This window comes from Drosophila persimilis, unplaced genomic scaffold, assembly GCF_003286085.1.
Source record: "Drosophila persimilis strain 14011-0111.01,24,50 unplaced genomic scaffold, DperRS2 tig00000002-arrow-pilon, whole genome shotgun sequence".
NCBI lineage: Eukaryota > Metazoa > Arthropoda > Insecta > Diptera > Drosophilidae > Drosophila > Drosophila persimilis.
Window position 1 is genome coordinate 3,096,997 of NW_020825289.1, and position 14,090 is coordinate 3,111,086.

A 14,090-nucleotide genomic window follows, 5' to 3' on the forward strand; every position below is an offset into this window, starting at 1 on the left:
TACTGTGGCAGCCCGGATCGCAGCCCCTCAACAACACTAATCTTATAGTCGTTCGCTGGTGTGGCAGCACCAGCGACTATTATTATCGGTCTGGCATCTTGATCTCTATGCAAAACAAAGCTTATGTTAGTTACAGTAGCGGACAGTAATATGTGGACACTCATGTTATCTAACTTTAAACCGATGTCGCGTATTCAAATACTCAGAAGTCAGTCGGGAAACATTTGTATTGTGTAGATACATTTCTTAGCTGTTAATTAAAGTCTCTTTTTCATAAAAAAAGTTAAAACAAAAAAGAAATAATGTGTAAAACATTATTTTTAGGTCTATTATCCCCAAACTCAACGAAACTTTGACTGTTAATGATTGGAGAAATATAATGTTATTATTTGATCTAAAATAAACGCAAATATAAGTCGGAGAACGCCATAAAAGTTAATGCCTGAAACGAACGGTTACGCAAGGAGGCAGCAGGAGTTTCTGGGGATTTTTTTCGTTTTTTATACCCGATACTCAAAATGAGTATTGGGGTATATTAGATTTGTGGTAAAAGTGGATGTGTGTAACGTCCAGAAGGAATCGTTTCCGACCCTATAAAGTATATATATTCTTGATCAGCATCAATAGCCGAGTCGATTGAGCCCTGTCTGTCTGTCCATCTGTCCGTCCGTCCGTCCGTCCCCTTCAGCGCCTAGTGCTCAAAGACTATAAGAGCTAGAGCAACGATGTTTTGGATCCAGACTTCTGTGATATGTCACTGCTACAAAAATATTTCAAAACTTCGCCCCGCCCAATTCCGCCCGCCGAAAATCTGTGGCATCCACAAATTCAAAGATACAAAAAAACTGAAAACGCAGAATCGTAGAGGATGTCCAGATGTCCAATGTGAACCAGATCGTATAATTATCATAGCCAGAATCAATAAAACAATTTCATTCTTTCTCGCTCTGTCTCTCTCTAACACATAGGTTTCATGGTCGGTTTTGCCAATTGCAAAATATGAGTTCAAGGATCTCAGAACCTGTAAGAGCCAGGGCAACCAAATTTGGTATCCACACTCCTGTTATATCGGACCTTGACCGTTTTGTGTCACAATTTCGCAACACCCCCCTCCGCCCACGCAAAGGACGAAAATCTGGGGCATCCACAAATCTCAGAGACTATTAAGGCTAGAGTAACCAAATTCGGTATCCGCACTCCTGTTAGATCTCACTATAAAGCGTATATCTCAAAATTTCGCCCCACCCCCTTCCGCCCACACAAAGGACGAAAATCTGTTGCATCCACAATATTGCAGATTCGAGAAAACGAAAAACTCAGAATCATAGATAACGACCATATCTATTAGATTGGTGAATCTGGATCAGATCAGATCATTTTTATAGCCAAAGGAACAAATCAATTTTCAGTGGCTACGCAGCGCCCGACGTCACGCTCAGACTGATTTTCTGTCTCTCTCGCACGCACTCTTTGTCGTTTCGTTTAATAATAGCGGCGTCTGCCGGAGGAGAGCCATACTGACTTAGTATCGGGTATAAATGTAGAGTTGCGGTGTCCGCAACAACTCACAACGTTCCCCCTCGTTCATTTTAGAGTTTATCTGGCACAAATTGACGGATATGTGAAGGCGGTCCCGTGCAAAAAAATTTCAACGGAAAACTTTCCGCTTGCTGACGCCCTCATCTTCTAGGACGATTCTGCTACTTACCACAGTGCAAGATTGGTCAGGCATACTTTTTCAAACTTTTGTATTATATTGTGTAATGATATATTCAAAAAGTTTGATTTTTCCAATGATAGGTTCTCTTAACTAAAATAATATTTATCAATAGTGGGAATGAGGACAATGGACTGGCCGGGAAATGCTCCTGGTTTCAATCCGATCGAGAATCTTTAGACCATTGAAATGAGCATTTAGTAATGAAAACAGAGACCCAAAACTTATCAGAATTGAAAGAAATATTTGAAAAAGTGTTGAATAACCATAGAAACATCGAATTAATCTGCTAATTAAGAGGTACCAAGCTTTCGCGTAGAAAACTGGTTCTTGAACTGCAAGGAGGTACAAAAAAATATTTACAAACTCTTCAATATTCATAGAATACAACGCAATAACAGAACAATTTTATTTCCGGACTAAAAACCAAGAATGAATTTTTCCGTACAATTATAAAAGTTAATACCAAAGTGTATACTTTTTGATTTTGTAACGAACCTAAAAGGGTTCGATACAATCCATCCCCCAACGTGTGATAAACATAAACCTGCTAATAAGTTACAACACCCCGCATATATATTATTTACCAACACCACCACCTGCGATAGGCCAAACCCGACGTTTTCCTTAAAGTTCCATCTACTTCTACAAATTTTTTGTGGATTGACCCCTGGACGTGACTGAGCTTACCTTAACCTGAAATAGGTCCATAATAATTTAAGGATTCTTTTGAAAACAACGACTTTAGATTCAAACTTTTAATGCGTTTCGTTTGCCATTTATATATGTAGTTTGGGTTAGGTTATGTTAGCCCGGACGGCCCTCAGCGGGGCCACGCATAGGCCAATCTGGCCCTTAGTTATCCGGATAGGGCGGTGTATGAACCGTCGCGGGAGTGTTTATGTGGTTTTAAAGTCCCCGAGAATCGAGATGTTTTTAGCATAGGCCAGCAGTTCCTGTGGCGTCCTTTTGGAGGCATCTTCCAGTGATGCCAGCACTGGGGTGCCCAGGTATCTCCTCCTTGCCCTTGAGAGAGCCGGACAGTTGCAGATGAGATGTTCCAGGGTTTCGATAGCCCCAGGTTCATCACATTTCCTACAACTGCCTCTGTTGATGATGCCTAGCTTTGCTGCATGTGCAGCAGCCAGACAGTGACCTGTAAGTATTCCCACTAGCAATCTACAGTCCTTTCTCGTTGCGTTCCTTGCTCATTAAATTCGAGGTTCTGCAGGTGGTGGTACTTCTCCACCTGCTATCAGTCTGTGTTCTAGCCTGCTTCTCTAGATCGCCTTGCAGCGTTCTAAGGGAGACAGGCACGTTCTAGGTTCTCCTATTCCAGCCCGACGCCTTCCTTAGCTAGTACGTCCGCCGCTTCGTTTCCTTCGATGCCCTGGTGGCTGGGAACCCAATAGATCCGCACTGTCTTTGTCGTGCTTAGGATGCCTAGTGCCTCCCTGCTCGCCAAGACATTTCTGGAACTGACCGCGGACGACTGCATGGACTTATCGCCGCTTGGCTATCGACGAATAGGTTGACCGCATCGTGTGCTCGTTCTGTGAGTAGAGCGACCTCCGCTGCTTTCCCGATGGATTTCCCGATCCCAAAAACTTCTGCCTGAAATATGCAGCATTGGTCCGGTAGCTTATACGACAGCCTTATCTCAGGGTCTGTACAGTATAGGCCCGCTCCTACTCCTCCGTCCATCTTGGAGCCGTCTGTTTGCACAGTTTGGTCCCTTCCAATTTTCCAGTCTTCAGGTCCTAAAGATGTGGTTGTTTTGACGTCAAGGCAAGTTTGGGGGTCATGTAATCAGTTGATCTGGTCATTTCCCTGCCGATTGAACTATGTCGGGGAGGTCCATATCGGTACCTTGTACCTCTTGGTAAAGAGGATGAGGTCCGTCTTGTCCGCGTTGATACTGAGTCCTACCTCTTCCGCCCACTCACGTATCTTCCTGAGTGTACGTTCCATTAAGGAGCTGAGGGTCGATGGACATACACCCGTAATATGTATGCTTATGTCGTCTGCATAAGCTGTTATCTTTGGGGCCTTCCTTTCAAATCTCTTAATGAGGTCGTCGACCACCAAATTCCACAGTAGTGGCGACAGGACTCCACCCTGAGGTGTGCCTCTGTGTGCCCCCTTTACCATGGAAGCAGTGCCCCACTCCGATTGCACCCGTCTACAACTTAGGAGGTTTTTGATCCAGACGTTGATTGCAGGGTGTATGTTATTCGCTTATAGGCGACTTGTTATTGCGGTTGTGGCCACGTTGTTGAATGCTCCTAAGATGTCCACAAATGCTCCCAACGCAAACTTTTTGTTGTGAAGGGCGCTCTCGATGTTGGCTACTAGCGAGTGTAGTGCCGTCTCCACTGATTTCCCTTTGGTGTAGGCGTGTTGGTTTGTTGACATCAGTCCCCCTACCTTATTCCTGATGTGCAAATCCAAGAGCTTTTCTAGTGTTTTTAGTATAAAGGAGGTAAGGCTTATCGGTCTGTAATCCTTGGGACTCACGTGGCTGCAATTTCCTGCCTTAGGGAGGAAGACAACTCTCGAGGTTCTCCATTGGATGGGGATATAGCCTGTACTTAGGCATGCTGAGTATATTGCGAAGATCCATGGGGTAATAACCTCTTTGGTCAACTGCATCATGGCTGGGAATATCCGGTCCAATCCTGGTACTTTTATGCCCGCGAAGGAGTCTATGGCTCAGTGGATTCTCTTATTGGTTAACAGACCTATTGGGGAGTGCTGTTCCTCGGTTGATAGGTCCTGATGCTCCTTGGCGTCCAGTGCTCCAGTGACCTCGGTGCATCCAGGAAAGTGCGCCTCCATTAGTGCTGTTAGGGCTTCTTTACTGCCCTCTGTTCACTGTCCGTTGTCTAGTTTTAGTTGGCTCTGTACTGTGGGCTGCTTTGAAAGCAGCTTCCGGAGCCTAGCGGTTTCGGGCACTTTCTCGATGCTGGAGCAGAAGTTTCTCCACGAGTTCCTTTGTGCCTTACGTATTTCCTTCTTGTAGCTCCTAAGTAGGATTTTATATTCCTCATTAACAATCTCTTCGTTCGCTTGTTTGGCGATCTTGAAGAATTCCTTGAGGTTGTTCCTTTGGAGAGGGAGAGATCTCGGTTCCACCAGATTGGCTTGGACCTCCTCTTCGTTCTCGAGGGTTTGCACGATGCATGGTAGGCGTTCAGTAACTCGTTGGATAGGGTCTTTCGGGACTTCTCTATATCTATATCGCGAGCTTCGAAGTAACTGTCTTTTTAAACTTTGCCCAGTTTGTGTTCCGGGGGTTTCTATAGACTGTTATCTTCGAAGAGTGTTTGAATTCGCACTTGAACTGAATGTACTTATGGACTGAGAAGGATGGTCTTTCGAGGACTCTCCAGTCAGATACCAAAGTACTCTTTCCCGTGACAAGAGTTAGGTCTAGCACGTTTGACGAGGTGGGACCCACGAAGGTGTGTTCCTCCCCCACGTTTGCTACGTCTAAGTTAGTGGATAAGATAAAGTCTAGGAGTGACTCGCCTCTATCGTTGAGGTCGGGGCTTCGCCACACATTGTGATGGGCGTTAGCGTCTGCGCCGATGAGGAGTTGGAGATTTTTGGAGCCGGCTTCTGTCACCAGACTCCGAAGTTCTTCCGGAGGGGCGGGCCTGTCGTGTGCCATGTAGCAGGAAGCTGCCATTAGTCGCTTTTCCTCGCTCTCCAGCATCACCACCGTCAGGTCATCCGTGCTGTAATGAGACATAAGATGAGCATGGATTCCCTTCCGTACGAGTACGGCGGTTCTGTTCCTGCTTACCGATGTTGAGTAGAGAAGGTTGTAATTTGAGGACTTTAGTCCGGCCACAGAGTTGCCTGACGCAATCCACGGCTCCTGGACTAAAGTTTGCACGGGCCCTTGTCCCTATGTCGGCGGACCCTCTCTCCATGGCAATGAGGAGCTCCGCCGACGCTACCTTGCTTTTATTAAGATTGAGTTGCAGCACCCTTAGTGTCATGGGTGGCTAACTCAACCTCGCACGACGGGTTGACTATGATTGTCAGGTCACCGTCCTCCTCCTCCTCCGAGTCGTCCAGCGCCATACCCTGGGCGGCCTCCACTCCTCCACTCCACTCCACTCCTCGGGGACGCTTTTTCAGCCGTAGGTCTACGCCCCACGCCATCTTCCCCAACTTGGGATACAAGATGTCCTCCGCCTCCTTGCTGAGCTGGAGGATCACGTGCTGGCCCCCCTCGCTGGGTAGTGGGCTACCGGCGTGCAGAAACTTCCAGTCAGCCGTTGGCACGTCCGTTGCCTCTGCAGCAGCTTCAGTGCTCGCTCCCCCTGGACAGCAATGGGGAAGAGCATCTTCGCCTTTGGTATGGACGGGATCAGCTCCCTGTCTACCACCTCCAGCTTGGCCCCCTCCCACAGAGCTTCCAGTAGGGGCACCTTCTGCACCAGCCACTGCCGCGTTGGGTCGTCATTACATTTGAGGATTTTGACCCCGTTCAGCCATCCCGCTCCATCGAACGTGGGCATGGGAGCGCTGGGGTCCTCCTCCATTCGCGAGAATAGTGCATCGACGAGCTGCGCGTGGACTAACTTCCACTGCGCCGCCGTCATCTTCCCGTTCTCGTCGCTGCGGTCGATCAAGGCCACAATGAGATGTCTCTTGGACACCTCGCTCATGGCCTTCTGACTTCTGACTTCTCGTCTTCGGCTAGGGGGTGGCCACCTTGGGCCCGCGTTGCCGCTTGCTCGACGGAGTGTCTTTGGCAGCACTCTCGATCGAGCGTTTCCTCTTGGTGGCCAACATCTCCTTCACCTTGTTGGCGAATCCACCGTTTGTTGCCTTCATCCTGTACCCGTTGCTCAGCCCAGGCTAGCTTGGACTTCTCCTCTTGGGAGATATCCGCCTTGCCCTGGAGCCGGCTCAGTAACTTGAGGGCCGCCTTATACTGAGCTTTTGCCTTCATCCCCTTTCCTCTTTCCCTTTCCTCTTCGGTCTTGCTAATGGATAGCACGCTCTCCGGGTCCGAGTCTGCGTCGACAACGGCACCTGCGCGGCTCACCCTGCAACGCGTCGTTTTTGTGGCAGTAGTATTACAACTGACATGGCCTGCTCCCGCCATGCCCGAGGTGTGACCGCTGGCGACACGCAGAGAGGATTGCTCCTCCCCGTGCCCGCCGGTGGTAGCAGTCACGCTTTGGCCTCCTCACTCTATCGAAAAATCTGTGATTCCAGGAGACCAGGATCAGGGAAACACCAGAACCTTTAGAGCTGACCAGCGGGACGGAAAAAAATACCCAATAAACGTAAAAGTGAGTCCGCTCCAAAGGGGGAGAAATAAAAACCCCAAATTTATTATTTTTGCGAAATCCAGTTCCGCCACCCTGGTTTGCTTTTTTTTTTGGTCTCGCGGAACTATCCTGGCCACATAGTGCGGGTCCCTCATCCTGCTAGGGACCAAGAGAATATAATCAATTAACTTTTTTACTCCAATTAACACTTTTTGTTAGACGTCTCCATTTATATATAATCTCTAATAATCTAAATAATATCTAATTATACATATACTCTTCCTTATATGTAATTTATTTATATTTATTATATTAATTATTCCTATTTATTTATTTATCTAACCGCCCGTAATGATACGATGAGGGGGGTATGAATAGGCAGGCATAGATTAGTAATGATACCATGTAAAAGTATGAAGTTAACGTGAAAATTATAAGCAAAACAATGAGTTGCTAATTGTTTCGAATGGGGGGAAGCGGAGCCACAACAACGAGAGGATAAGAAGACTGCCGCTCATGGCAGGAAGATCCAGAGCGTTATGATTCGGATCTCAGGTAAGTCAGAGGTAAAGACATCGACACCTCGACCTGGGGAAGTTCCTGTGATATTGTTTGTCGAGTAGAGTCCGTTTGCAGTTTTTTTTTCGGTTACTTTTGTTATTTGAATTTGTCCGAGATGTCCAATTCGTTGGTATATTGTGCGACCTGAGGGCTTGGCAAGTACCCAGCCCTGGGATGAAAAAAAAGGTTCGTAACACATAATTCATTATATTTCCTTTTCTATGGCGTTGCAAAGCTTGCTATAGTTAGTTACAACTTATAGAGTTGGAGTACAGACCTTTTTGTCCCCAATCTTTGACTCGCTTAACAATTACCCACAATACAAATTATAACGTATTTTAAAATCATTAATTTGTGAAAATATTTAACAGTTAGTGAGCGAAAAGACGTGTCTTAACAGTATATTTCGAATATGTAAGGGTATATTTTTGAAAGTCAGATGGTATATTTGGGTGGTAGGTTCACGGTCACACTGCACAGCTGTTGTTCGAAAAACTATTTAAACGCAACGCGAACGGCGAAGTTAAAAATTAAAATATTAGAAAAATGTCAGAGCTTCCCAGTGAACTTCAGCAATTCTTCGCGTAAGTAAAAACAAAATTGATTGTGTGGGTGGCAGGGATAACTTGAAATCCTGTTGCCAGCCGCTTTTGACGTCAGACACGCTGTGCCGCAAAAATAAGAGAACGCCTGATAAGGGACGACAGGAAAAAGATGGCTAAATGCTTGTTTTTCCATTTCATTGGCACGAACATAAAGATATTCGTGCATATATGCTTCACGCTATCTTTATATGTACGAGTACATTAATGGGTGGGGGTGATTTGCATTTTATCTCGGACGACCGCTGGCTGGAATACGTTGCAAAAATTTATTCTCTTTATCGCTTTCTTTGTTAGATGTGTGATGGGCGAGGGGTGAATAGAAAAGAGAAAAAAGAAACCGCAAGCACGATTATCCATATTTTTCTAGTTCATAGAACATGTGGTTTCCTATTATTAATTTCACACGCCCATATCTGTTGGTCATAAAATGATTACATTTTTTCTAGCTTCGTTGATGGCAAGAAAGGCGATTACATAGGCGCTCTAAAAACCGCTGTGGGGATTCAGTCCGTTTCGGCTTGGCCTGATAAGCGCGGCGAAATCGATCGCATGGTTGACTGGACCGCTGACAAGCTAAAGGCATTGGGCACAGAAATCGAGCTTGCAGATGTGGGTAAGCAGACCCTGCCGAGCGGCCAGATAATTCCGTTGCCAAAGGTGCTGCTGGGGACTCTGGGCAAGGACCCCACTAAGAAGACTGTCTTGGTCTATGGCCACCTTGATGTGCAGCCTGCCTTGAAGGAGGACGGCTGGGACACCGAGCCTTTTGTGCTCACTGAGGTCGATGGAAAGCTGTTTGGCCGCGGGGCATCCGATGACAAGGGACCTGTCCTGTGCTGGATTCATGCGATCGAGGCATACCAGAAGCTGAACATTCCACTGCCACTTAACGTTAAGTTTGTGTTCGAGGGAATGGAGGAGAGTGGCAGCGAAGGCCTCGATGATCTCTTGATGGAACGCAAAAATGATTTCCTTGCTGATGTTGACTACGTTTGCATTTCGGACAACTACTGGTTGGGAAAGAAACGTCCGTGCCTCACCTATGGTCTCCGTGGCTTGGCATATTTCCAGTTGGAGGTAGAGTGTGCCACCAAGGATCTGCATAGTGGAGTTTTCGGTGGAACCGTTCATGAAGCAATGCCAGATCTTTGCTACCTGCTCAGCTTACTCGTCGACAAGGACACCAATATACTGATTCCAGGAGTGGATCGTGACGTGAGTGGTCATATTAGACAACAAGCGACTAGTTATTAAATTCCTCAATACCACACCTAATAGGTGGCACCGCAGCTAAAAAACGAGAAAGAAATCTACGAGAACATCGACTTTGAAGTGGCCGAGTATAAGTAATTTAATGTAATCTCCACATCTACATCGTAAATCTCTGTAATCGGTGTAATCTCCTGCAGGAAAGACGTTGGTGTCGAGCAGCTGCCGCATAACGGCGACAAAACGAGACTACTTCAGGCCAGATGGCGGTTTCCCAGTTTGTCCATTCATGGAATCGAAGGTGCTTTTTATGAGCCGGGCGCAAAGACTGTTATACCCAAGAAGGTCATTGGCAAGTTCTCCATTCGTTTAGTACCCGACCAAGACCCAAAGCACATTGAGGAGTGCGTTGTAAACTACATCAATGATAAATGGGTGGAGCGTGGCTCACCCAACAAAATGAAGGTATGTTTATTACATGTCCCCAAACATTGATACAGGCTAACCAGCTTTTGATCTTACGCATGTAGGTCGTCATGCTGTCAGCTGGCAAGCCCTGGACTGAGGATCCCAACCACCCACACTACGAGGCTGCGAAGCGTGCTATCAAGCATGTGTTCAATGTGGAACCTGACATGACTCGCGAAGGCGGCTCCATTCCTGTCACCCTCACATTGCAGGAAGCGACTGGAAAAAATGTCATCCTGGTCCCTGTGGGTGCTTGCGATGATGGTGCTCATTCTCAAAATGAAAAGATCGATATTTACAACTACATTGAAGGGGTAGGTTTCCAATTAACGAATAGTTTTCGTTGTGATTAAAGCCTTTTCATTTACCAGACCAAACTTCTCGGCGCCTATCTGCACGAGGTGGGAAAGTTGTAGGAAAGTTGTATGATGACCTACGAGATTCGACTACAACAGCGATATAACATCACAATTGTGCACTTACAATATACATATTCATATACGTATTATCTTTATGAATTTATATTATTTTTTGTATTTAGATATTAAATCATATCGTACATACATACATACGCACCGGAATAAGCAAAAACTTCAGTTTTCCGCTTTTTGAATTGCCTTTACCCCCGATATTTTTTAAAAACCCGAGATTTTTATTGCTGAATTAGGATTATGATTTTGATCAGGAATTTCATGCTTATCACGATATGGTTATACGATATATGCTTATATTCGATATGGCCTAGGACGTGGCTTTAAATGACATTTACTGGATTTTTACTTTATTGGATTAGCACAACGAGGTGATTCAATAATAAATACTAGAAAATACTACAAAATTCTCAAAAATATTACAAAAGGTATTAGAAAAAGTGGTAGAAATGGGGTCTAAACTGGCAAGCAATGACTTGTTATGTTCGGAACTTCCTAGGGTTCTGTCCTGCTAGGGTACGATTCTGTTTGACTGATATAGTACTCGGTCTGTCTCGAATGCTTGGATACGACATCGGAAACGACCCGACCACCGAATCTGGACCGCTTTCACTCATCTGAAATGTGTGAGATGTGTGACATCGCACATCTTCGAATATGGAAGTAGAAAAGAAGAGAATGGCGTTGATGTCGGTCCACTGCTGGAAGATCTGCAGCAGAACAGATATCGCCAGACGCTTCCTTACGACGGGACGTCGTAGAGCAGCCAGATTATTTATCTTGGGCTGATTAGCGGTGATTACCGACAATCAATCAGAAATAAAAATAAAATACTTCAAAAATTAGAGGAGATGTACTTACAAAATTTAATTTTTTGTAATTTGCCGGATTCCTTGTCGCAGCAACTGCATTTATCCATTTCGGCATCACAGAATTGAGAAAGCCGGATAGGCGTCAAGCCAACAAACTATTGTAAGGGAAACAGTGACATTTTTTACTTTTTCTAACAAACCAATACACCTTCACCTCCTTTGGAGACAACCAACAGCCATTGTTCTGCAGAATCAAGAGTAATGACGAAGTAATGCAGAATCTGGACCAACGTTTCTATTATAGGGCTGGAAGAAAAAATCCTACAATTAATCAAATTAATCAATCGGCCCAACCATTTTAGAGATTTTTATATGTATTTTAGAATAATATACAAGAAATGTATATAGCTTATTTAAAATTATTTTCCCGTTAGAAAACGACACCTCGCAATTGTATGTCGTTTCCAAGCTTGTGTAACTGTGTGCGCGACGCGGCATATCGTAACGGGGGTGGACAATAGATTAGGTCGTGCCGACCCTATTCTGTGGATATCATTCGCATGCTAATCATTTTTCCTTTCTCTATTTCGCTACAGCTTCAACAGGAACAGGCCAAAATGGTCTTTCACGATGCTCCGCTGAACTTTGAGAACTTTCTAGATCTGGATAACATGTGTGTGTTTGGGTGCCAATAAATGCCATTGACTTTGAAGTCAATATGGTCATGCATGGGGAAACCACAGACAAACCAAACAGAATACCGTTGGTGATGATGTGGACACGGAGTTACACGGAGGACATGCTAGAGGGCATACGGAACATTGTTAACAAGGTGTCCATCGAAAACACTTGCGATGGGCTGGTGAAATTGGATACAAGCTAACCACAGGCAAAAAGATGTAGACTTTGGAGATTCTGACAATGAGAACCAGCCCGATGCTTACCAAGCTCGCCTAAATGCCGAGTCCAAAGAAAAGGAGGAGGAAGATAATGACGGCGATGATTCCGAAGAAAGACGTGGCCGAGGAGTATGACAGCAAGGTGGAGGCTGATTCGGACGACGGCATTGACGCTAGTGGCGGCGGAGGAAAGGGTGGCACTGATGGTTCGCCCAAAAAAAAGCACAAGGAAAAGAATAGTAAACTTTATTAAATATTTGTCTATCCCGAAGAAAAAAAAAACAAGAAGAAGGATACCAGGGACTCTCGCCTTCATGTTGGGGTTTAAGGATACCCGTTAAAGCATTAAGCGCGAAAATCCGGCCATCAGAGCCGAAAAACCAAAAAAGGGCGTTGAAATGCGGAAGGAGCTCGAGGACAAGTCAAAACGGGAAGAGGACGCTAACAAGAATAAGCTTCGCTATCAGGAAGATATGCGCAACTACAAGTGCGGAGCGGGCGGTGGCAGTGATGACGACAAAGGAGGCTCCAGCAAGGCAACCAAGAAACGCAAATCTGACCCACCGCCATCGAAGAAAGCAAATACCTCTGGCAGTGGCTTCAAGAGCAAGGAACTCATCTCCGATGATGAATCCAGCACCGACGATCAAAAAAAGGACAAGGAAATCCCGAAGACTCCACCGCTGATGATAAGGATAAGAACTAAAAGAAAAGCGAAAGCGAAAGGGATGATAGCGATGACGCAAACAATGCCAGCGAAAACGACGATGAGGAGGAAGATTGGCTGATGGGAAGTGATTGGGCTCCCAGTCATTGAACGCTATTCCATAATTAAGTCACACATATAGTTTTTAAGTTCTCCCTAAGAGCAAAACAAAACTTTTTATGGTATTAATAATTTCCCATAATTTTTTATTTTTATCATGAATTGGTTTTTGTAGGCACTTTCGTTTTGATGACCTATTGGGGTTTAGTCAGTCGTTTTTCTCTGTCTTCGGTTAGAGTTTGGGTTTTGGCACATTATCCCGGGAGCCCAATGATGACGGTTGCTCTTGTTCCAGAGGCCAAAGCACCACCAGAGTTATCATAGCCATGTTAAGAACACCAGGACATCCGAGGAATTGCTGAGGCTTGCGCATTGAGTTCTCCACGGGCATCACTACACCAATTCCCTACATTGCGAAGATGACCGTCGCAAAGAAGAGGGGAATGTGCGCGGCCGGGGCGATCAGCGGCTTATCAGAGTAGACTAGTGGTTCGTCAAACATGTAGTACAGGACAATCACGAAGGTAATCACAATGAACACATTGGCCATCAGCGAAAACGGAACCAGCCACTTGAGATTCCGGATCTGTCCGATTAACAGACACGGAATAACCGTTAGGGCAATATAGATTCGTACATCCCAGTTTAGGTTGCAGTCGAAGTTAATGACGTCGTGGAAGGAGGTGGCAATGAATACGATGTACAATGTAAAAATTTTTTTCCCACTTAATACCAACTGTTCGGGCCAGCCGCCAAATAATAACCGTAGCTTTAAGAATTATTATTGTATGAGCAGAGAGAGCCGCTTATGTTGTAAAACGTTGACTTTCTGCAGAGCTGCTGCGCTCCCGCTAAAGGGGCTCTCTGCCGCCGCCACTTCGGCAATTACCTTGATCTGCCGCCGCCACTTCGGCAATAACTTTGATCTGACGCCGTCGTCTATTTTAGTTCTATGCTAACCCCTCTGCTCATTGGTTACATATCGATCTCGCATAAATTTTATCTGGCCATAGCAAACAATCGGTTTCCGCTAAGCCACCAAAATTAAATACGAATTATAAAGATTAAACCAAATTCTATTTTCATTTTTGAAACACATACATACATAGGTGCCAAAAAAGCTTGGCATCTCAAACACCAACATTAAAAGCAAACCCAAATAGGTGCTATGCACCTTAACGTATTTCTTAAATATGAAAACTGCAAACGATACGTAACAATAACTGACTTAAAACTATGTCGTACACTTTCGTTTTTCTTGCAAAAGCCTTGTGTTCATAATTCTTTTCCATCTTGATAATTTAGCAATAAATTCTCTAAGCATTTCA

General features: G+C 45.2%; 1 protein-coding gene across 1 annotated transcript; it reads left to right on the forward strand.

Annotated features, from left to right (window-relative positions):
• Positions 1–8,076: 8,076 nt before the first annotated feature.
• On the forward strand, positions 8,077–10,362 carry LOC6590913 (cytosolic non-specific dipeptidase). Its single transcript, XM_002015368.2, has 6 exons — positions 8,077–8,156; positions 8,624–9,392; positions 9,456–9,523; positions 9,587–9,851; positions 9,917–10,168; positions 10,226–10,362. Exons 1-6 carry the CDS (start codon positions 8,119–8,121, stop codon positions 10,268–10,270), a joined length of 1,437 nt encoding a protein of 478 aa, XP_002015404.1. The 5' UTR covers positions 8,077–8,118; the 3' UTR covers positions 10,271–10,362.
• Positions 10,363–14,090: the final 3,728 nt, after the last annotated feature.